The sequence below is a fragment of the Schistocerca gregaria genome, chromosome 2 (genome assembly GCF_023897955.1).
Source record: "Schistocerca gregaria isolate iqSchGreg1 chromosome 2, iqSchGreg1.2, whole genome shotgun sequence".
NCBI classification, from domain to species: Eukaryota; Metazoa; Arthropoda; class Insecta; order Orthoptera; family Acrididae; genus Schistocerca; species Schistocerca gregaria.
In genome coordinates this window covers 386,527,044-386,549,638 of record NC_064921.1, presented here as the reverse complement: position 1 = coordinate 386,549,638, position 22,595 = coordinate 386,527,044, and the positions used below count along the sequence as shown (strand labels likewise).

The window sequence follows — 22,595 nt, the reverse complement described above, 5'->3', positions numbered from 1 at the left end:
ATCACAACAGGTTTACTATTTTTACCGCGAACTAGTGAGTATTCAGTCTCCATTCACCAGGCACCAAATCATTTTTCCCCAGAACGTTATCATAAAAATTGGAGAAGCATGGTTCTCAAAATCGCTGCTTCCTGCGACATCTAACCGCGCCGTCTGCGGATATGTTGGCATTGACCTCACCGCCACAGAATCGAGGCTCATCGCTGTTCATCACAGAAGTCCTTTCAATGGCCCTACTCCACGCAGGCCTCTTGTCTGTTGTAAACAACTCGAAATCGCAACGTAGCGTCCAATAATCTGTTCCTAACGATTCGTGGTGACGCTCTGCCTTTAACATGTGCCCGGGTTTCAGCTGTTGTCTACTGTGTGTTCGTCATAGCCAGTCGAACAATCCTGCCATCTTCTCGTGGGTTGGTTCCTCTGGAAGGACCCGTGCCCACCCTTATTGCTATTCCTCTGTGTCCATCACCTATCAGTCAATGTGTGGTCGCTGTAGTACTGCCATTTGTCTGTACTTTTTGGCGGTGTGATGCTCGCATGTACCTCATGCCAGTGATTCGACCTTTCTCGAAGTCCGAAAGATGGCGATAAGCTGTACATGCAGGCCCGTTCGGCGTTCTGTGTTTTCATTTCATCTGAAAAGTTTTGGTAATGTTATACTTAACCTATTGCCATGACGTACTGACACTGTTTTTCACCCGTAGGAATGGCTTTCTCTGTATTGCAAGTATGCTTTCATAAGGATGCAGTTGTGCTGAAATATCTGTTGGGTGGTGTTCATTCTACGTGTTTATGGTGTAAAGCTTTCCATGTCCGTCAGTGTAGTTTGCTTATTATTCCTTTCAGTTCAAATAGATCATAGTATGCTCATGGTTACATTCATTAATTCAGAACGATTTTGTGACAAGCGTGACAAGCATTTCAACCCTAACAGTTCAAGTACACACTCGTTACCATTGTTTAAAAATAGGGTGAGGCAGACAGGACGAACGTTCTTAGAAGTGATAGTGTTCAGGCTCAGGTATTAGGAGTGGGGGGGACCGATGTGGTCACGTGTGTTTAGTAGCTCCTGCCATTTTGTTTAGTCAAAGTCATGGAGCCATGGACTGTGCAACATGGTGTGTTTGCTTACCATAGTTTTGTTCAACGTGAGTTTCGTCGCCATTTCAATCTTTCGAGAGATGATAGTTTTCCCACTCGTAACACCATTCTACGTTGGGCTGAATCATTTCGCTTTCGAGGAACAGTGATGAGTAGAAAACCGCCAGGAGCTTCTCGCTGAGTGCGCACTGCAGAAAATGTTGAAAGAGTTCGGCAAGCCTTATTCCGTAGTTCTGGCCGACATGCTAGGAGGTATTCTGGTGAACTGCGTCCCAGCAATCGCGTTCATTCGGGCGTATTTTGCATATTGATCTAGGGTTTCATCCCTACGAAATGGCCATGGTGCAACAATTGAAACCTAGAGATTATGTACAACGGCTAAATTTTGCTCTAGAAATGGAGTCCATATATGAGCAAAATGATAACATCATTTTGTTTCAGTGATGAAGCTCATTTTCATTTGAACGGCATAGTAAATCAGCGGAACTATCGTTATTGGGCAAATGAAAATCCAAATCTAATGCATGAGAGACCATTACCTAGTCACAAGGTGACTGGTGTGCTGTAGCCGGTACTGCAGATGTTATTGGTCCCTAGTTTTTCCTAGACAATAACTGGAACACTGTAACCTCGGAATGTTATAGACAGATGATCACTGAATTCTTCCTGCCTGAACTGAGAAGAAAACGTATTCCTATTCGGCGAGTTTGGTTTCAGCAGGACGGGGCCACAGCTGGCCGCGGTGGTCTAGCGGTTCTAGGCGCTCAGTCCGGAACCGCGCGACTGCTACGGTCGCAGGTTCGAATCCTGCCTCGGGCGTGGATGTATGTGATGTCCTTAGGTTAGTTAGGTTTAAGTAGTTCTAAGTTCTAGGGGACTGATGACCACAGATGTTAAGTCCCATAGTGCTCAGAGCCATTTGAACCATTTTGGACGGGGCCACAGCTCGCACAGCAAGAATGTCAATGGAGGCTATCCGGACCGTTTTCTGTGGTCGCGCTATTTCCCAGTTTGGTGATACTTGTTGGCCTCTTCGTTCCCCCGATCTGTCCATGTGCGTGCACATTTTGTAGGGTTACCTCAAGGTACGCGTATACGAGCTTAAACCACGTACACTTGGAACAGGAGGAAGCAATTCGAGTTGTGGAAGTCGTTCAAATTGACAGAGTAATGTTGGAGAGAGTGGAAGCCAAACTCCCGAGAGCAGCTTGAGAAGTGCATCGCAGAAAACGGCTGTCACCTGGGAAATGTTTTCAAGCATTAATTTTGTAAAATACCAACATCATTTGGGTATTATTCAGTAAATAAAGTTTTTTTTGAAGCACATGTAACGATTTTTTTAACGACCGTCCTTTATGTCTCAACCAGTGTTAAGACGGCACACGAAAATCCAGCCTCGAGTACTAAACTGCTCATTTTCGCCCGCCAATTGTCATCTGTTGTTTCGAAGCCGTTACTTGCATTAGCTTATACGTTATTTCTATATTATCATATTATTACCTAGCATGAAACTTTCACTCTACAGCGAAGTGTGCGCTGATATGAAAGCTTCCTGGCAGATTAACACTGTGTGCGTGTGCCGGACCGAGACTCGAACTCGGGACCTTTGCCTTGCGCGAGCAAGTGCAAGTGGTACAGCACTTCAATGAAAAGCCTCGCATTGTCAACGCTGCAGTGCTCACGGTCTGTCTTCCAGGTTACCAAAGAACTTGGCCTCTGTAGACATGATAAGCTTTAACGGCACCCTAGAAGCTACTACAGCGCTGCTTTCACAGTGGTGTATTATCTTTATTAAGATCCACAGTACATTAATAAAATTGTTTCGTTATTTTATAGATACTTTAGTGTGCTGCCCCAAAACTGAACTCCACATTTCACTACTTGGGTTTTAGTAAGATTAAAGTTAAAAGAAAGTGACGTATAAAAGAAGGAATGAGACATGAAAAGAGGAAAATAAAACTGAGAGTGGGGTTCGGGGGTAGAGAAGAGTAGGGAGCAGTCTGTTTACAAAAAAATAGTAGTTCATGAAAAAAATTTACCAGAAGTAGATCAAAGCGGTAGACGTTAGTGACATGTTACCAGGCACGAGCAGTAACTATACAGATTTCTGTGACGGTATTATCTGCACGTGATGAAATGCACTACATCAATCGCAGTCCACGACCCGGGAGCGCTGCAGCAGTCTCGACACTCGCCGTCGGGTTCAGAAGACGGGGTTTCCCTCGTTTTGTCAAGAGTTCACACAGATGTTAATGTTTTATGGGACTTAGTATACACCAGCCGATGACTCTGATGTCTCCATTGGCCGGCACTGCTGACGCTGTTGAAGTTCCGTCTTCCCTTCATTGCCAGGTGGCAGAAATTTACATAAGCCCTTTTGTTGGAGTGCACATCAAGCTTTTGGGCCAGCGTGTTACTGTGTTGTCGCGGAGTCCGTGTCGCCGCGGAACAGCCGCCATGGCGGAGACAGGAACACAGTGGCGCCTATTGTCTGCGTTCCGCACCAGCGGTCGGCTAAGCCGCGCTACAGGGCAGCCCGCTTCCTTCCTCGACGCTCCAAGAGCCGCGTGTGGAATGCAGTACATCGAGCGGCCGCTGTTACTGGCTCGCACACACGTCGACGTTCCGCATATCTTTATTGCGCTACTAGCTTTTTGAGCAACCGAGTGGCTCCATATGAGATCCTGAAACACCTGGACAAAATTATTGTGCTCGCTGCAATGCTCGTTCTCGCGATCTGCTTGACACACTGAGCGGCACAAATAAGAGACAAATTGCACTTTATAATTTTAAAGTAATCCGAGCCAGCGCAAAGCAGGAAAAGAATACCAACTGGTAGTTTTAGATCATTTTTATATATCAACCTTTTCTCATCTCCATCCTCATCCCTAGGGATCATTTTTCTTACTGCCACAGTACTTTTATGCAAAAAAGTGAGTGTTTTATTACACCAAATTTCGTTGAAATTGCTCCAAGCAACCGTAAGTTATGCTTTTAGTCACACCATCTCATCCCCACTCTCAGCCGTTGGGAGTTAAGTTGGTTTTACTGTTACAGTAATTTTTATCCAAGTTAAAAAAAAAAGAAGGCTCTGAGCACTATGGGACTTAACATCTGAGGTCATCAGTCCCCTAGAACTTAGAACTAACCTAAGGACATCACACACATCCATGCCCGAGGCAGGATTCGAACCTGCGACCGTAGCGGTCGCGCGGTTCCAGACTGAAGTGCCTAGAACCGCTCGGCCACATCGGCCTGTCCAAGTAGCATGTGATACGTGTGTACAGTTATGAAGAATATGAGATTGGCTGATATATCACTGTCTTTCCACTTTCTGCCTCTTCTCCTTTCCAATGAGCTTAGCAACCCCAAAAATCTTGGATCCGATATTAACAATGGTTGTTCAGTACTTTCACATGTCACGGCTTCTCATCCCCACATCCGCCACTAGTTTTGGTAGGGAAGAGTGTATTACCCACACAGTATATTTCTAGAAATAATGTGTCATATATATTCAAAATTTATATGAAGCTGCTCCAGACACTCCTGACTTGGGCTTGTAAGTCACCCCGTTTTCAGCCAATACCAACTCCTGTGGAAGATATGTGATTCTTACTCAAACAGAGCTTATTTACAGATAGTAAATGATACATGTACCAAATTTGGTTGAAATCGGTACAGTGGTTTATGATGACATGCAGTACATACATTTTTGTAATATGTGGGGTGGTTAGAAGCACCACTGTAGGGTGGGTTGTTCTGAGAAGTAATTGCTAAGGAAAGAAATTCGATGTGTTGAGCCATTTCTGAGTTAGCTAGCATTGGAATTAGCCAATCGGGCTGTTGCTCGCACAAATGAAAGCGGGGCATTCTTTATGGGGAGGGGCGACGAGAAACACATTAAACACCCCTTTTGTCTCAAGACATATTGTATTTCCAAAGAATGTAATATTCGATAATGAGCCAAATCTGGACTAATATCAGCACTGTGCACCCACAAAGTATGAGGTACGCATTTAATTTATTTGTAAATAAATGTTGATCAATCCCCACCAGTTTTTTCGTTTTGCCATGAGTCTGAGAAATGCATGCAATGTATGTTACACTGTGATGAGAGGCCAGTAAATTATGGGAAGATGTTTTCACAATAAAAGAATAATAATTTTGCTCCATGCAATTCCTCTGTAAAATCAACCTGAGCTTTATTGGAGATTATTGCAAGTTACATTGTTTCCTGTCTATGTGGTGCAGGAATGGATGCAATGTACACCACAGTAATAGTGCCTCTTGTGGACATCTCTGACATGTCGTATGTGTAAACAGGCAACAGTCTTTTGTTATCCATGTCATTTATACTCAGTGTACTCTGGTTAATATTTCCAGGGGAAATGATGCCATTAAGATGTGCAATTAATGTGAAATAGACTTGAGTTCTTCATATACACAGTAAAACATTAACAATTGTTTTAGACATTTTAGAATGGCTTCATACTTGATACATGTGTTGACTGAAGGTTGAAATTCCATACAGCAAATCACAGTTCAGATTAAGAATGGATGAACTTCATCTTGGTAACAATCTTGATGTTGTGAGGAAACCAAACTAGCCACCAAATCCATTCTCCAGAATGAGCACCATGAAGAGTTTGTGCTTAGATACTAAAGTGTAAGGAGAAGTGAGTGGCTTCCTAAATCTTCTTGGGCTTCCATCTGGGAAGCGGCATTGAAATTCCATGATGTTTCGATGAGTGTCACTCTCATCATCATCTTTGACAGAGGATAGAATAACAGCCGGCATGTCAGGTAATTTCAGTATACCCACCCGGATGGAAGTTAGAGGATTTCGTCAGCAGCATCCCCTGGGAAAGTCTACAGTCACATATAAGTGAGTAGCTGGCTGAAGCTTTCCGTCAATCCGTGAGACGTTTTCCAGTGGAAAGATCAGTAGTGCACTGCACACAAAGGCAAGGATACGAGTTCAAATACCACTTTGGGACACATCATTTTGTAAAAAAGAAGAGGATAGAAGAAATATTTTGGGCATCTTTCACTGCAGTATACACTCAGTAATGTTTCCACTCCTTACATTACATTGTAAGTGTGCATATTAACTAAAGATATAAGGAAATTTATAGTAGTAATAGGATTGGGGAGAAGAGATGTTCGTGGCACAACTTGACCAGAAGAAGGGATCGGTTGGTAGGACATGTTCTGAGGCATCAAGGGATCACCAATTTGGTATTGGAGGTCAGCGTGGTGGGTAAAAATCGTAGAGAGAGACCAAGAGATGAATACACTAAGCTGATTCAGAAGGATATAAGTTGCAGTAGGTACTGGGAGATGAAGAAGCTTGCACAGGATAGAGTAGCATCGAGAGCTACCTCAAACCAGTCTCAGGACTGAAGACCGCAACAACAACAACAACATAGTAGTAGTAATCTAGCAATATTGTTACATTTTTTCTTGCCTGTATTGTGGCATATGGTACTGGCATGTGAAGTGATAGACAACGGATAAGAACATATGAACACAGAACAGATTGGGGAAACAGAAAGCATCAATCAGTGGTGAATAAGAAGTGCCAAAGTCCAGATACTTGGAAATTATCTTATGGATGCAGAAAGAAAGTCGTCGAACTGTAACATTCCATCTTCTAATATTTATGTATTCGCAAAATAATGGCCATTATAGTTAGAACAATATATCTTGTATTAGTTTTTGAACAAATTTGTCTCTTGGTCAGACATAAGAATTGCAGAAATGTTGAAAGATTATTGGGCAACTTTCATCTCTGTGGATAGTTGAAGAAATGCTTAAGATGTAATGTATTATATTCATAAATGCTTTGATTTGTGAAGTGGTGTGCTGGCCAAATGGCATTTGTTTATGTGGTGATTCCTTTTCAGCATATATTACATCAAAAGTCATGGTTCATATCTCATCAATTTTATGCAGAGTGAAAAGCAGCAATAACATTATAGATTAATTCTCAACTTTCATTGTTCCTTTCACCTTTCTGTTTCTGTCTTTTGTTTTCAGGGGATTTATTACTTTGAATTTATGTATTTTTTCTGTGTGAAGCTTAGCATATTCATTGACTTGGTAATTAACGTTTTTGTCAATAATACTGTTACTAGTCTGTTTAAAGTTATGATAAGCATGTTTCTGATGTTAATTATAATTGTGCACTGAGACTGCTGCCAGTTTCTGTTCCACAGATGGAATTGCAGTATAATCACTAATCCATTCACATATAAAGCAACATAACACATTTCCTCATTCTATGTATAAATGTACCCATTGGACCAGTTGCTTGTAATATTTTCATTTTAAAAGCTTGTTGAATGTTGAAAATATTATTATTGTGTGCGCACATAACATTTCCTCAAAATACTTGTTAAAGTTCTGTGAATAGTTGCCATACCAAGATGTAGAATTCAACTTCGGTTGAAAATTAAGAAATTCTTACTATATCTTCATACACAACTGCAATGATTGTGTGCATCTCCATGTACAGTCATTGCTTTCTTTTCTAGTGTGGATATGAGTTTCAGCCTTATTGAGTGATAAGGGGGAAAAGTTAGCTTCATCCCCTTTGGACAGAGACTCTACATTTTACTGTGTAAGATTGTTCAAATGCTTGTGCTTGTAAAATTTGCACACATAAACACAGCTGCAAATTTGTGTAACTGCATTCCAAATCTGTGGAGCAAGAAACAAAATACGTCAGCACAAGGGCAGCTAGCCATACCTTGTATGTGTGGGCGCTTCACTAACCGTGTGGCTCTTTGTTTTGCAGTACGCTCTCCTGTTCCCCTCACCTACCTGCAACTCCCCTTCTCCCTCCACCCCAGCCTGCCAGGATGTACCACCGCCCCTTCCATCTCGTAACCGCCCTCTCACCTTATCTACACCCCCTCCCCCACCCCGCCACACTGCCGCAACAGCCTTGCATTGTTCTGAAGGGGGTGGTGACGTTCAGCCAATAGAAAGCCTCAGTAACGCGCACTTGTCACCGACTAACAATTACGTAAGTAACTTGCTGACTGCTCACAGCTTTTACTCATCTCTTTTTGTTGGAGTGCATGTGGATGATTGTTTTCTTCTAGTCTGCTGTGGCTTGTTAACTTAAAGCTTAAATAACCTTTTGTTCAGTGTGTCTTAATATTGTGTTGAATAATTTGGAATTAAATTAAAATGAACTTTAATTCACTATAGATAATGCATGAAGTAGCAAATGTGAATTCTATGTCTGACTGTGATTAGAGCCATTGATTTCTAGTACTTCAGTCACATGAGGTGCATAGCTAGTGATACGTGTCTGATCTGAGAGTGTTATGGAAGTTGATACTGGCCAGGTATTCTGAAGTATGGTATGCAGGCCACATTCATGACTGCCCATTTTGCGATTTTTCTAAATGCTGAAATTCTGTATGGGTGAATCACGGAAGGATATCATTGACAGAAATGTTAGCTATGGAAGTTGCAAGAAATGACACACAACTATCAGAGCTCGAGCAACACACTGACTGCACAATATACTTCTGTAGGGCATTGTGATGTTTTCAGTGTTACTAATTTCTTTCAATAATCTTCCCAAATTGAAGCAGAAAGTTTTATTGAAAAAAAAATATTTTTGCTGTTTATAAGAATGTCAAATATTGTTGCACTTCTCTACAGATTGTTCTTAGATGAAATGGGTATTTTTGTATGAGATTGTGCATTGGAATGGATAGGCTAAATGACTGACTCATCATATGTAGCTGAAAAATCTCAGCTAGCTCAAGTAGTCAGAAAGCTGTCAGAGAAAATAACAAAACAATTTGCACAAAGTCAGGAAGGTTACACAGTATCATTTGCTACTTTGTTGTCTCATTGCTTGAAAGTACATCTCATCTTATTTAATTCAGTGAACACATTTAACTTGCACTGTTCATTAGAGACAGTTTTTAATGACATGTTGTAGAGGTAGCTGGTCTGCCAATTGGTGTTGGTTCTGGAGTTTACCTTCTGTGTATAAAGTATTGTAGTTTCCTGTATATTAAACAAAGAAACATTTATGTCAATAAATTATACATAATATTACCTGATGTTACCTTGACTTTATAATCAGTGCAAGAAAATGAAGGTTGTATTGCTATAGGTACATGTGTGTATTTGTCCGTTTTCTTGGGGAAGGAAAAAAAGTACTAGAATCCTAGAGATGAATCCAAAACAAACCATTGTCTTAAATGCCCATATTAATGGCTTTTATCTGTGCCTCCCCACAATATATTAAGTTTTATTTTTTCACACATTTGTGAAGATAGTGAGATACAATTGGTAAAAAGTAATTTTTCAAAAATTCAGTACATGTCATAAACTCAACTGAGAGCAATACACCTAAAGCAGTGAGATTCCAACCGTTTTATTCCTGAAAAGAATTGGCTTTTGACTCTGTATAACACTTGTTTACGTAATGAATGACATATTAATTTAATGGCTATTTCTTCCTTCCAATCTGTTTTCGAAGTTAAGGAGAAAATTTTCTGAAAGTGGTGAATGGGGGACAGTTACAACTTTCAGAGCAAACAATAGCCAAATTATGAACAGATTCTTTTTTCTTATTTGCCCACTTCCATAGTTGAATTGCGAGTGTGTGTGACTGGCATATGGAGGATATGGTTTCAATTCCTGGTACTGCCAGGGAGTTTTCTCTGGTCGAAGGACTGGATGGGATGAATTCAGTCTCGTGACACTAATTCAGGAAATACCTGAGTGAGAAGAAGCATTTTCAAGATCTGAAAGGCAAACAGTGTTAGGCAGAAGTGCAATATGCTGACACCTGTGCCCTTCCACACGGCATCTGAAATGACACCATATTGCAGAGGATTACACAGTGGCCACTTGATATTGTGCAGTTCTCTAGGCCATATCATGGAGACACTACTTCTTCTTCTTCTTCTTCTTCTTCTTCTTCTTCCTCTTCCTCTTCCTCTTCCTCTTCTTGTCTGTCATTGTCGTCTTTTAATCCCAGACAACTTTTGTCAACAACAAAAAGTACTCTATGCCCTGCACCTATCACTCTTTCTGCATTTTCGTATGCAAAACTTCAGTAGGGATATTATACTTCCATTGATACGAGGTACCATTTAATCTTAATTGCACATTTTATTGACTGCTTCTCTGAAGAAACTTGATGTAGGTGTAATAAATTTTTCTTACACAAAGATTTGACTGACCATGTTTTTAATTCTTGTGTCCAATAATAAATGGTCTTCAACCATAGTTTTCTTTTCAAAATAAAAGTGTTTTAATGTTCCTTATTACGTATCTTTATCCATGCTTTTTGAATGAGGAATGCTTATCACTTAAGACAAATGCCAACACAACTATCCATTGTGCCTGTTTAAAAGTGTGAACAAACATATTGTGAGCATTTTCCTGACAAAACTGCCCAAAACCCATGATTTTAAAGAGTAACTTATCAATCTATGCTTACAGGCAAAGGCTGTACTTCAGGCACAAATCAGTACTGAGCAAACATGTAAACTATCAAGGATACATGTGCATAGGTGGCATGAAACACTAAAAAGTGGTACATACATCCTTCTCATTCAGCCTAAATTAAGTTCTGATTGCTGTGACAAATTCTAGATGTTGAAAAATAGAGAAAAGTGAAAGAAACAGCTACTAGCACATTGTGGGGAAGAGAGTAACATATACAGATATGAAGCAAAGTTTGACTTCTACAAGAACATTAATTTAGCATCCTTTCAATTAAGTGAATTGCATTGTTTGTACTGACCTTCTGTTGGACAGCTCATCCTACACAGTTGAAGCAAGTATTAATGAAAATGCTTAAAATAAGTATTGTAGATTAATTTAAAACCAACATTAACATTGTAATACAGTAATCTTTCATGGTGTTAATTTGTTTAATTGCATTGCACTTAAATAAAATGTTATCTGTGACTGCTTGCTACTATCCAGAGACCACCAACAAATGTGAATAATGTAATGCAATATAGTGCCTGGCCAGTACTCACATAATATTGTGGTTAATGTTGTGAAGCTTTAAATTAGTTAGAAAGCTAATTTTTACACTTACTTTTGCCCACACCTTAATACAATTTATGTTATTTAAATACTGTTTTACAGCTGTCTGGCCATCAGATTCCAGCCCTTAACACACACCATCGAACGAAATCGAGTCCTGATCCTTTGAATATTCAGAATTTATCTCCTGCAGAAGGTTAGTGTAATCAAGTCAACATAATCATGCAGTAAGTTTTGAAGCCTAGTGTACTAAAAAGATGAGAGAGTGAAGGAACAATATAAGAAAAAAAATGTTTCCAAATAGGATAACAAGATTTGAAGGTAGTATTTTTTTTTCATTGAATTAGTGGAAGGAACTGGTTTTTCTTGTTGCCTGTCTTAATAAACAATTCTACAACAATGAATGTCTCTGTAATGTATCTGTATATGTAGCACATGTGCCTTGTTTTTACAGCTTCCAGGCAATTAATAGCCTCGGAGTCTATGCTAGACCTTTCATTTGCTTCCAAGCGATCGAAGAGTACTGGAAGTAGTTGTAATATGGAGTCTCCAAGAGCCACACCTCCTGGTACCCCTCCTCCACCCTATGGTGGGAGTTCAACAAATATTGAAGGATCTGATGTAACTTTCCCAGCAGAAGATGACAGTCACCCACATAGTGAGGTATGTACGTCACTCTTGCACATCCATGTACGTTGGAAGATTATCATACTGTTTCAAACATAAAAGGTTTATAAGGTGTAATCTTTCAAATGCAGATTGTGTGTAGCCTATGTCACGTGAAATTCATTTTGTTAGAAGAGACTGAGGTACCTAGTGTGTTATCACAATCATTAGTTCAAGTTTGTGAATGAAATCACTATAAGACAGCTTAATCACAAGTAACTTCAGGCTTCATAGGGATTCATGAATTCACTTATGGATTCTCTAGAGTTAACCTCATTGGAGCTGTCACCGATTGCAGTTTTAAGTAATGTTCTTCTTGACATGTGTTGCACCCTTTTCATAAAAGAGTGTCTTCTAAATTAAATTTTCTTTGCCCCTTTTCAGTTTTTTTACCAGTACATTGCCTCTTAAAATGTGAATGAAAATGTTTAGCTGATACTTTGCTAGCTTAGTGTACCATTTCAGAATCACTTTAACTGTCTCTCCACCGGTGTTTCACTCAGTATTTGGTGATATATTTTACTTATCAACCCACTATTCTTAGTGAACAATCTCCAAACCAGGTATCAGTTGCTTCAAGTTTATACTTCAACACTTATCTGATATTTGCATTTCATAGCCATTATTTGATAAACTTTTTATGAATATACCAAGAAGTTATTTCCTTTTCTCAGTGACAGTGTAGTCATTTAGCAAAGGATTCATTTTACCTTGTAAATTTTACAAAGCTATACAGTTTTGCTACTTGCTTTGTGCATACTTTTGTCTTTCTACCTATTTATATTTCTAAATATTCTTAATCTTTGTTTTTGATGATTATTTCACCTTAAACATCCCTAATCACTTATATAAAACTCTAAACATTTGAGGGAGGTCTTCCTTTGACTCTGTTATTACTGCTGTATTGTCTTCATCTCACATATAGTGAATGTATCTGTCAACAATGTAGGAAAAGACAGATTGCAACTGCCAACTCCACCATTTCAGGCTGGAATGCAACATCACGTAGGATGCAAGCTTAATGCAAATGTGATTTCAATGGCTGCTTCACTACCCAAGCTATCTGGATCCACTTCTCCACCAGCAACTTTTCTGAATCGCACAGATAGGAGTTATCATTACAACACATTCTCAGCTCCCATAATCATCCCAGCCTCAACAACCTCCAGCTCGTCCTATTCCAGTTCTGTCACAGGTTTATCCTACTCCATCAGGGGCCGGGCCACTTGTGAAAGGAGCTATGTCATTTACCAGCTCTGCTGCAATCATTGCACAGCTTTTTATATCAGGATGACTACCAACCAGCTGTACACAAGAATGAACCGCCACTTCCGAACTGTGGCCAAGAGCAGAGTAGATCACCCTGTGGCACAGCATCCAGCTGAACATGACACACTTGATTTCAGTGGTTTCTTCACTAACTGAGCTATCTGGAGTCTTCCGTTCACCACCAATTTTTCTGAACTGCATAGATAGGAGTTAACATTACAACAAATTCTCTGCTCCCATAATTATCCTGGCCTCAACAAATGGTAACACCCTCCACCCAAAAGTTTCCATCCCCTCTGTCCTATCATCTCCTCCCCATTCTCATCTCCCACACCTTTTATATGGAGCCCTCTGCCAATGCATCCACCCGTCTTTTCTCACTTCTCTCCTTTTTTGCTCCTTTTTTCCCCACGTCTCTGCCTCACAAACTCCTGACACTGCACCTGTTGGCAGTCTAGTCTGTGCACATTCCACCAGGCAGTGTTCGTGTCTATCTCCCTACCTATATACTACTATCCCTTCCCCTTCCCCACCCCCATCTAGATTGCTGCTTGCATCCCACATGATGTTGCATTCTGGCCTGAGATGCTGGAGTTGGCAGGTGTGTGTGTGTGTGTGTGTGTGTGTGTGTGTGTGTGTGTGTGTGAGCGCGCAGCAATCTGTCTTTTCCTACATTGTTGGTATTCCTACCTGGAGTTTCCATTGTTTGAATGTATTTATCATTCATTTTCAGTGTCCTTGTTACCTTTTTCATCAAGGTTATTCTCCCTTTACTGAGTCAGCTAAAAAGGTAAGACACCACTGGACGACTTCTTACGTAATTTAGGTTGCTATACTGGATGCATTAAGCCCTTGGTTCTGTTTGTAGTTTGTATAGAGGTTCAGGGAATATTGTCTGTTTAACCAATCAAAATATGTCCTGGCACTTGTGTTATTTGCTTGCAACATAAGCTTAATCAGATTTCTCTAATGTTTATATCTGATCAGTGAATGGTGAACATATCCTCATGAATATCTACACTCTAGTGTCATAACTAATGTAGAACCATTATTATGTAATGTGTGTCCCTCTTTGGGAATATCGTTTTTCATTCTCTGACATTTCTTTTCATTTCCTTTTCAAAGTTTTGGTTATGTTACAATCTTACAAGTACGGAATGTGAGAATAAAAAATGTGTAAATCATAGCATCCTCTACAGTACCCAATTTGTGAAATAAAGATGCACAGAACCTTATGTACAAAGTTTGGGTAGTGCAAGAACAACATACGTTTTTCTTTTTCTTTTTTTTTGTGGGTTTACTGCTGGAATGTCTCCTATTTCCCTAAGTAGTCTTTATTCAAATTTGGTAGAGCATTGAAGAACTCTATTATTATGTGTGACCCATTTGCTCCACTCTTCGATATGACTTCATTGCCCAGTACTTTCTCTTGTTCATTCTATTTTCTCATAATTAATAATATATTTGCCCAGTTATTTTATTACTTCAGTTTTTTTGGTTTACATAAATAAATTTTTTTGAATTTTATTTCTAAATGGATTTTTGTCATTGAATTTTTTTGGCAGTTGTGAGGCAAAAGGTAGTCAGATGTCATGGATATGCAGATATAAAAACAAGTGGCAACAGTATTTCTGATGGAAACATGCTGCAGGGAACAGATTATCTAAAGAAATTAATGAAAAGATGTGCTATACATTTTGCGAGAACAAACCCAATTATGTTGGACAGTTAAATTTTTACAGTGATTTCTTGAAGTTTCAAAGAATAAATTGTAAACAAAAAGTTAATATAATAGGTGTAGCAACAGTGAAATGGACTGAGAAAGCTGCAATCAGGCAGAGGAAATGATGAGAAACAGAGAAGAATGGTTGGAGTGATAAGGTGTTGCACAGAAAAAGATCTCCGAGGCCTTATCTCAATATACACCCAACACTTCTAATGCACTTGCGCATTAACCATTGATAAGCATCCCCCTTTTCACTCAAACCATCCAAGACTGGAATACCCGAATCATATATTCCTCCAGTCCTGAAATGAAGTATATCGTCTCTTCGGTGTTTCCATCCATGACCAACTCTCCCTGCAACACGATTTATTCTCTAAATCCTCTGATATCAATTTCCATTATCTCTCATTCCCCATCTAGAAGCCCTAAACCATCCTATATTCCATTTTATTTCCACCACGTGTGCCGTTTCTGCGTCATCAACTCCACACTTCCTGTAGCTTTTCTACTCCATCATTGCTCATCCCTTACAACCTTTCTTTATTAATATTTATTTATGCATTTGTCCCTATCTCGATCCTTCACTTTCCTCTAGTCACCTAGTCTGATCCTTGACACCTGGATGCATCCACATGTTGCACACTGGTACTGTATTTCCTAACTGTGTACCATCATTTTCTTCCATCTGTTTTCATAACATCCCCTCCATTGCCTCACCTGCTGAGAGAGAGAGAGAGAGAGAGAGAGAGAGAGAGAGAGAGAGAGAGAAAATGAGAAAGTTTTTAATTGCTTTCTTTTTTTAGTGTTATGTTTATTTTCATTACAGACACCAACAAATGATGGAGATTCACCATCGGTTCGAAACAGCTGCCAGTATGCAACCATTGTACAGCAAGAACGTATTATATCTATGGAAGATGATGATATGTCAGACCAAGAAGTTGTAAGTTAACTATCATTAGTGATACATAAATTTTTCATTGTTAATCTTTAGTATTATTACACTATTTTATTACAAATAACAAATTATTGATAAAGTGTGAAAACTGCAGTAAAAGACTGTCTTATCTCATGATTAAGACTCCTTTCTTGTGAAAGGGGTGTGTTAAGGCTGATGTTTATCCAGGTGATAAACTATCTGCTTTCCAGGCATCCTGAATGATTTCAGTCAGCTTGTTGACTGCATCATTATCAGCTCACACCAAGAGTTAGCTGAAAGTCATTTCCAGTACCCTTCTTGTTCTTAAGTACACTCCTGGAAATGGAAAAAAGAACACATTGACACTGGTGTGTCAGACCCACCATACTTGCTCCGGACACTGCGAGAGGGCTGTACAAGCAATGATCACACGCACGGCACAGCGGACACACCAGGAACCGCGGTGTTGGCCGTCGAATGGCGCTAGCTGCGCAGCATTTGTGCACCGCCGCCGTCAGTGTCAGCCAGTTTGCCGTGTCATACGGATCTCCATCGCAGTCTTTAACACTGGTAGCATGCCGCGACAGCGTGGACGTGAACCGTATGTGCAGTTGATGGACTTTGAGCGAGGGTGTATAGTGGGCATGCGGGAGGCCGGGTGGACGTACCGCCGAATTGCTCAACACGTGGGGCGTGAGGTCTCCACAGTACATCGATGTTGTCGCCAGTGGTCGGCGGAAGGTGCACGTGCCCGTCGACCTGGGACCGGACCGCAGCGACGCACGGATGCACGCCAAGACCGTAGGATCCTACGCAGTGCCGTAGGGGACCGCACCGCCACTTCCCAGCAAATTAGGGACAATGTTGCTCCTGGGGTACCGGCGAGGACCATTCGCAACCGTCTCCATGAAGCTGGGCTACGGTCCCGCACACCGTTAGGCCGTCTTCCGCTCACGTCCCAGCATCGTGCAGCCCGCCTCTAGTGGTGTCACGACAGGTGTGAATGGAGGGACGAATGGAGACGTGTCGTCTTCAGCGATGAGAGTCGCTTCTGCCTTGGTGCCAATGATGGTCGTATGCGTGTTTGGCGCCATGCAGGTGAGCGCCACAATCAGGAGTGCATACGACCGAGGCACACAGGGCCAACACCCGGCATCATGGTGTGGGGAGCGATCTCCTACACTGGCCGTACACCTCTGGTGATCGTCGAGGGGACACTGAATAGTGCATGGTACATCCAAACCGTCATCGAACCCATCGTTCTACCATTCCTAGACCGGCAAGGGAACTTGCTGTTCCAACAGGACAATGCACGTCCGCATGTATCCCGTGCCACCCAACGTGCTCTAGAAGGTGTAAGTCAACTACCCTGGCCAGCAAGGTCTCCGGATCTGTCCCCCATTGAGCATGTTTGGGACTGGATGAAGCGTCGTCTCACGCGGTCTGCACATCCAGCACGAACGCTGGTCCAACTGAGGCGCCAGGTGGAAATGGCATGGCAAGCCGTTCCACAGGACTACATCCAGCATCTCTACGATTGTCTCCATGGGAGAATAGCAGCCTGCATTGCTGCGAAAGGTGGATATACACTGTACTAGTGCCGACATTGTGCATGCTCTGTTGCCTGTGTCTATGTGCCTGTGTTTCTATCAGTGTGATCATGTGATGTATCTGACCCCAGGAATGTGTCAATAAAGTTTCCCCTTCCTGGGACAATGAATTCACAGTGTTCTTATTTCAATTTCCAGGAGTGTAGTTTGATGATTTGACCAACTTCTTCCACTGAAGATGGTGTTGGGTATGATTATATATGTGTTTCTCCCTTTCTTTTTTTAAAGCCAGACTCGGTATCTCAACTGAAGTGGATCATAAAATATTGAGCTAAGAGACAGTAATTTTCCACATTATTGTGAAACATTCTGTCCTATGATTCTTTGTCTCATAGCACTCATTTGAACCTACTTACTGTATTCATCTCTTGGTGTCACAGTACAATTTTTACCTACCACGCTTCGCTCCAATACTAAACTGGTGGTTCCTTGGTCTTTCAGAATGTGTTCTATCAACTGGTCTCTTCTTTCAGTCAAGTTATGCCACGCATCTCCTTTGTCCCCAATTCTATTCAGTATTTTCTTCATTAGTTACACGATCTTCCCATATAATCTTCAGCATTCTTCTGTAGCACCAAATTTCAAAGGCTTTTATTCCCGTTTGTCTTAACTGGGTATCACTCATGGTGTAAATATTTTTCAAAATGACACACAGATTTTGGTATGAAACTTTTTAAGAACAAAAAAAGAAAAGTAACAAATGCATCCTATGATAGATAATGATAGAAAACACACACACACACACACACACACACACACACACACACACACACACACACACACACGTGAGGAGAAGTAAGTTACACATTAATGCAAGAAACATGGCAATGTGATAATATTGAATAAAGCAAAAAGAAAAATTGATTGTAAACTCTTAGGCATATGAATTTTTGACAAGGAACAGTAAGTGGAGAGAAACCTGCGAGTAAGATGTGGTTACTACATGAGAGTAATAACTGGTAACATTTTTGTATTATATTTTTATTCAATTTTCTGTATTGAGTTGTAGTTGCAAAAATGAGACAATAACAGACTGCAGATAAGAGACACCCAAGAGTAGTTGTATAGGTGACATCAAACACTGCCGAACTTAGCGAATGTCAATATACTGTTGAAGTTCTGATTTGAGTATTAAGAAACTTGAAAAGGCTTCACAAAAAAGAGAAAATTGCTGATATTTTTGACAATGTCTATAGTTTTGTAAAATTTTATCAATAAATGAGATGTGCTAATTTTCCAGAAAGATTTAGTAACAAACTTTTAAAAAACCAAGCTGTCACTATGAACATTAATGATGGTGTTAGACCTTCTCTAGATGTTCTCCTTTCAATGCAAGACATTTTTCAGAATTATAGATGACTTGACTGAGACCTTGGTTGCAGAAGTCTTTGTTTTGGCTGTTCAGGAAAAGGTCCTTGTCATCTGTCTGGAAGTGTCACACGTGATTTCTTCATCAGGAAAAAGGAATAGGTCATTGCTTACGATTTGAGATGAATAGGGGACTGAAACAAAATTTGAAAGCCTAAAGAAGCAGTATCTGTGTATCTGTGCCCTGTGCATAATGTGCTGGGGCATTGTTGTTGAGTAGAAACACACATCTTTGGACTACTTCCGTCAGTGCTTTGTCCTTATTCTCTCATGTAAGCTCATTACAAAATTTTAGTAGTATGATCCTATGACACTTAACCCCCTTACAATATTTATCAGGTGGCATTGCAACATGGCAATCCCAAAAAACACTGTGCATCATCTTGCCCCATGGTTGTGGTTTCTTTGCCTTTTTCGGTGATTGTGAATTGACATGTAGCCACTACTTTCTTTGTCGTTTTATCTCATGCTCATAGTGATACTCACGGCACTTGACTATGGTGATTAGGCAGCTGAAGAAGTCATCTGAATTGTCCTAACTCAACTGCAACATTACCACTGTTACCACAGCTTAGCAGGCTTATGAAATGGTGTGAGCAGGTGCGAAACCCTTTGGATAGTGACTTTCAAAATGTCATGCAAGATGTTATAAACTGATCCATGACTGATTTTCAGTTTTTCCATTATTTCTCTCGATATTGATGCACTTGTCTGCAAGTGGCAGGGTCTCCACTTCTCTTATGATTATTAGTTCTTCACAGAGAGATGGTCTGCTGCTTGGTTCTTCATCATTCATCCTTGTCTGATCAGAATGGAAGTGTCTGTACTACCTAACCACTGTGTCGTATAATGATGCTTTGTTGCTGTGCTCTTCCCCCAATGCAGTCAGGATTATAATGTTGTTATTCCCCTTGACATGCAAAACGGATTAATACACAATAATCCACTTCATGCAGATTGCACAATTTTGTTTTACCTCATATACCAGTGTTCTACAGTACTCTGGCATGGGGCTTGCAATTTGTACCAAACATGTATCTGCCAACTAACAATAAATTAAGTATATAACTTTAGTTACTTATTTAATTTTTTTTTGAAGCAACCATTAGAGCTTTCTGGCCAACCTTGAGCAGTATGCATTTGTGAACATCAAGGTACTACAAGAATTCATGGAGTGGATTAAATAGAAATGTTCTGGCCATAGGAGCAAATGCCCAGCTGCTATGAAGAAAGTTGACAGGAGCCCCACATAACTGTAAAACTCCAGTAATACTGTTTTTATATAATTAATCATCCTCCTGCTGAGCTGGTGGTGATATTGAAGGATATCAGAAGAATTTGAATTGTTAGAAAATTGCAAAACTTCCCCCTTTTGTAAATTTATGACATATTATCAAATGTTCTAGTTTGCATGTATTGTGTTGTATATTATCTGTTACAGGGTCATCTGGAAGATCATGGGCCCTTTAAGAGCCTCAGTACACTGAGGGACTATAAAGCGCATTTGGCAGTATTTCTAAACTATTTACGTTCTAACAGTGATTGTTCAAGCCTGGTAAGTCTTAAATTGTAATAAATAAGGTGTAAGTTACTCCCTAATCTTTCTTACTCTCCTACAGATTACAACAGTGACTGAAATACTACAAAGTGAGACATTGTTTATAGAAAGTGTTATATCTATTTCCTGGAAACAGTTGAAGTTGATGAACTAGTAATCAGATATCCCATTAAGGGATTACAGTTCTCAACACCAACTCTTCATCTAAGCAGTCTGATATCTGAGCCCTGCTGAATGTTCTTTGGGACACAGATTTTATGAGTACAACAGTTCCACATTGTTCTGTAGTAAATAAAAATATTATGAGGCTAACTTTGAAACTGTGCTGCTCAAATAATTGTAGCCCAGCCTAAAGAATTGCATAATGTGTGATGAGAGCAGCATTGTACTGCATAGTACTTTGAAGAAAGCTAATGGAACAAAAAGTCTGGACTGGTGGAACATCAACAATAACTTGTTCCAGTTTCCTTATTCTCTATTGTATACCATACACAGAAGAGTATACAGAGTATCCCCTAGCCATACTTACAGTAGCTACACTATTGGCAGCAACAGCAATGGTGTTGTTTACGATGGTTGTGGTAATTCGTGTGGTTTTTTTACTCATTATTAATATTTGCTGTGTTTCATTGGGGAACACTTGTGTACTTGTATCAGCTGAAAATGTGAGATGGAAAATATTTTGACAAGTAAAACAAAATATTATGTAGCAAATTTGTCTTCTCTGTTCTGTATACTAAACAGCAAAATTTTGGTTAAAATAGTAGAATGGTTAAATGGAAAATGTGGCCAGTCATTTTATAGTACTCCGTTATAACTTTTACTTTCCCATTAGCCAGCTTTTCAGATACTGCTGGCTCATATAACCACCATCTACAGTAGCTCAAAAGCTTGATAACTAGAAAATAAAAGTATTTTTTTAAAAATATTAAAAAGTGACTGACCACTGTCTTTGGGTGATCTCATCTTCTGTCCTTTTGTTGTATCATTCCAAGGATAAAAAAAAAGTGGAGGTACAGATGCTTGCCATGTAGTTGTTTTTCTTTTGACTCAAGTGACAATATGTGAATACTCATAACCAACTTACCAGGTCATTCGTTATTTGCAGCTTTTCTATTTGATCACTGATATTTACAAAGAAGGTAATGCCAAAGAAATGAAGAAATGGGCATATGAGATCCATTCAAGTTTCCTTGTACCTAATGCTGTAAGTATCTTATAAATATCTTTTCTGGTTGAATGAACTCTTGGTGACAGTTACCACATGAAATAATTCTTTAAAAATATTATTTATTTGTTTCATAGCCTCTCACATTAAGCACTGTTGACGAGAATGTGCTGAGGGAAATAGATGAAGTGTTGTTAAAGGAATCTGACAAAGAAGAAATCCTTAGAAAAGTAAGTTCAGTTATCTACAGCTCATATTGTTGTCTATTTGTCTCACAGACCTAAAATAACTATGTTTCACTATAGTGTAAATTTTTTCAATGGGCAATATTTTCCTAGGTTTTCTGGAAGGCACGACAAAAAGCGAAAGAGGAACTTAATGAGCAGCTGGCAGATTTTCAGCAGAAGAGAACAGCTGGACTGAGTTCTTTATTTGGAGCACAGGAAACACAGCTCCATGACTGCATTAATGACAGGAACAAAGAGATGGAGATAGCCAAGGAGATACTTCTCTCTATTATGGAATCCTACAAGTGAGTTACAAATTCTGTCCACTTTAAAGATTATGCATAGTTACATGGCTTGAATTTTGCATTACTTCTCATTTTCTCATACTCGCTGTTTTATTGTAGATGAATGATGTTTATGTTGAAGAGACAACTGTCAGTTTTTGCTTTATTTAAATTCATTTGTTTTTTGTGTGTCCATAATGTTGAATACATAACTGGAACTCCAGGGCTGCAGCAACACCTTTTGTTTTGTAGACAATAATTGCAGTGGAATTACCTTCTTAACATGGGATAAAACGTTATTCATCCAGCATTGACATAACTAAAATGACATACCTACTATTGGTCAGATTGTGAACTACACCCATGAAGATCCTATCTCACTGACATCTGAAGATAATTTAACATTATCAGATTCTTATATGCTTTTGTTTTTTGAATGTGGGCATTAGTTCCATAATGTACTATGTAAATGCTGTTATTTTCACAAACCAATTTCGAAATCAACTGTGGCTGGGTTCATTGATTTTTCATAGCTATACTGAGCCACAGATCCTGCTTAACTGCAGTAATTTTATTTTACAATCCATCAGCTGGCTAGTCACAATGTCTTTGTTCTCTAAAAACACCTAGTTAGCATATCGTTAGTTATAAACATTGATTC

The 22,595-nt window shown here is 39.8% G+C and overlaps 1 protein-coding gene across 7 annotated transcripts in view; it reads left to right on the top strand.

Moving 5' to 3' along the window:
* The window catches only part of LOC126320879 (rho guanine nucleotide exchange factor 12), a 1,029,890-nt gene that overhangs the window by 413,016 nt on the left and 594,279 nt on the right, over window positions 1-22,595 (top strand). For 6 of the 7 annotated variants that reach the window (XM_049994128.1, XM_049994129.1, XM_049994133.1 and 3 more), the window contains 8 exons: window positions 7,901-8,131; window positions 11,242-11,335; window positions 11,594-11,802; window positions 15,627-15,743; window positions 20,139-20,252; window positions 21,364-21,462; window positions 21,561-21,653; window positions 21,762-21,955. In XM_049994128.1, the coding sequence (XP_049850085.1) occupies window positions 7,901-8,131; window positions 11,242-11,335; window positions 11,594-11,802; window positions 15,627-15,743; window positions 20,139-20,252; window positions 21,364-21,462; window positions 21,561-21,653; window positions 21,762-21,955 (1,151 nt within the window). The remainder of the gene's footprint in view (window positions 1-7,900; window positions 8,132-11,241; window positions 11,336-11,593; window positions 11,803-15,626; window positions 15,744-20,138; window positions 20,253-21,363; window positions 21,463-21,560; window positions 21,654-21,761; window positions 21,956-22,595) is intronic. The other variant, XM_049994132.1, reaches the window with a different exon arrangement.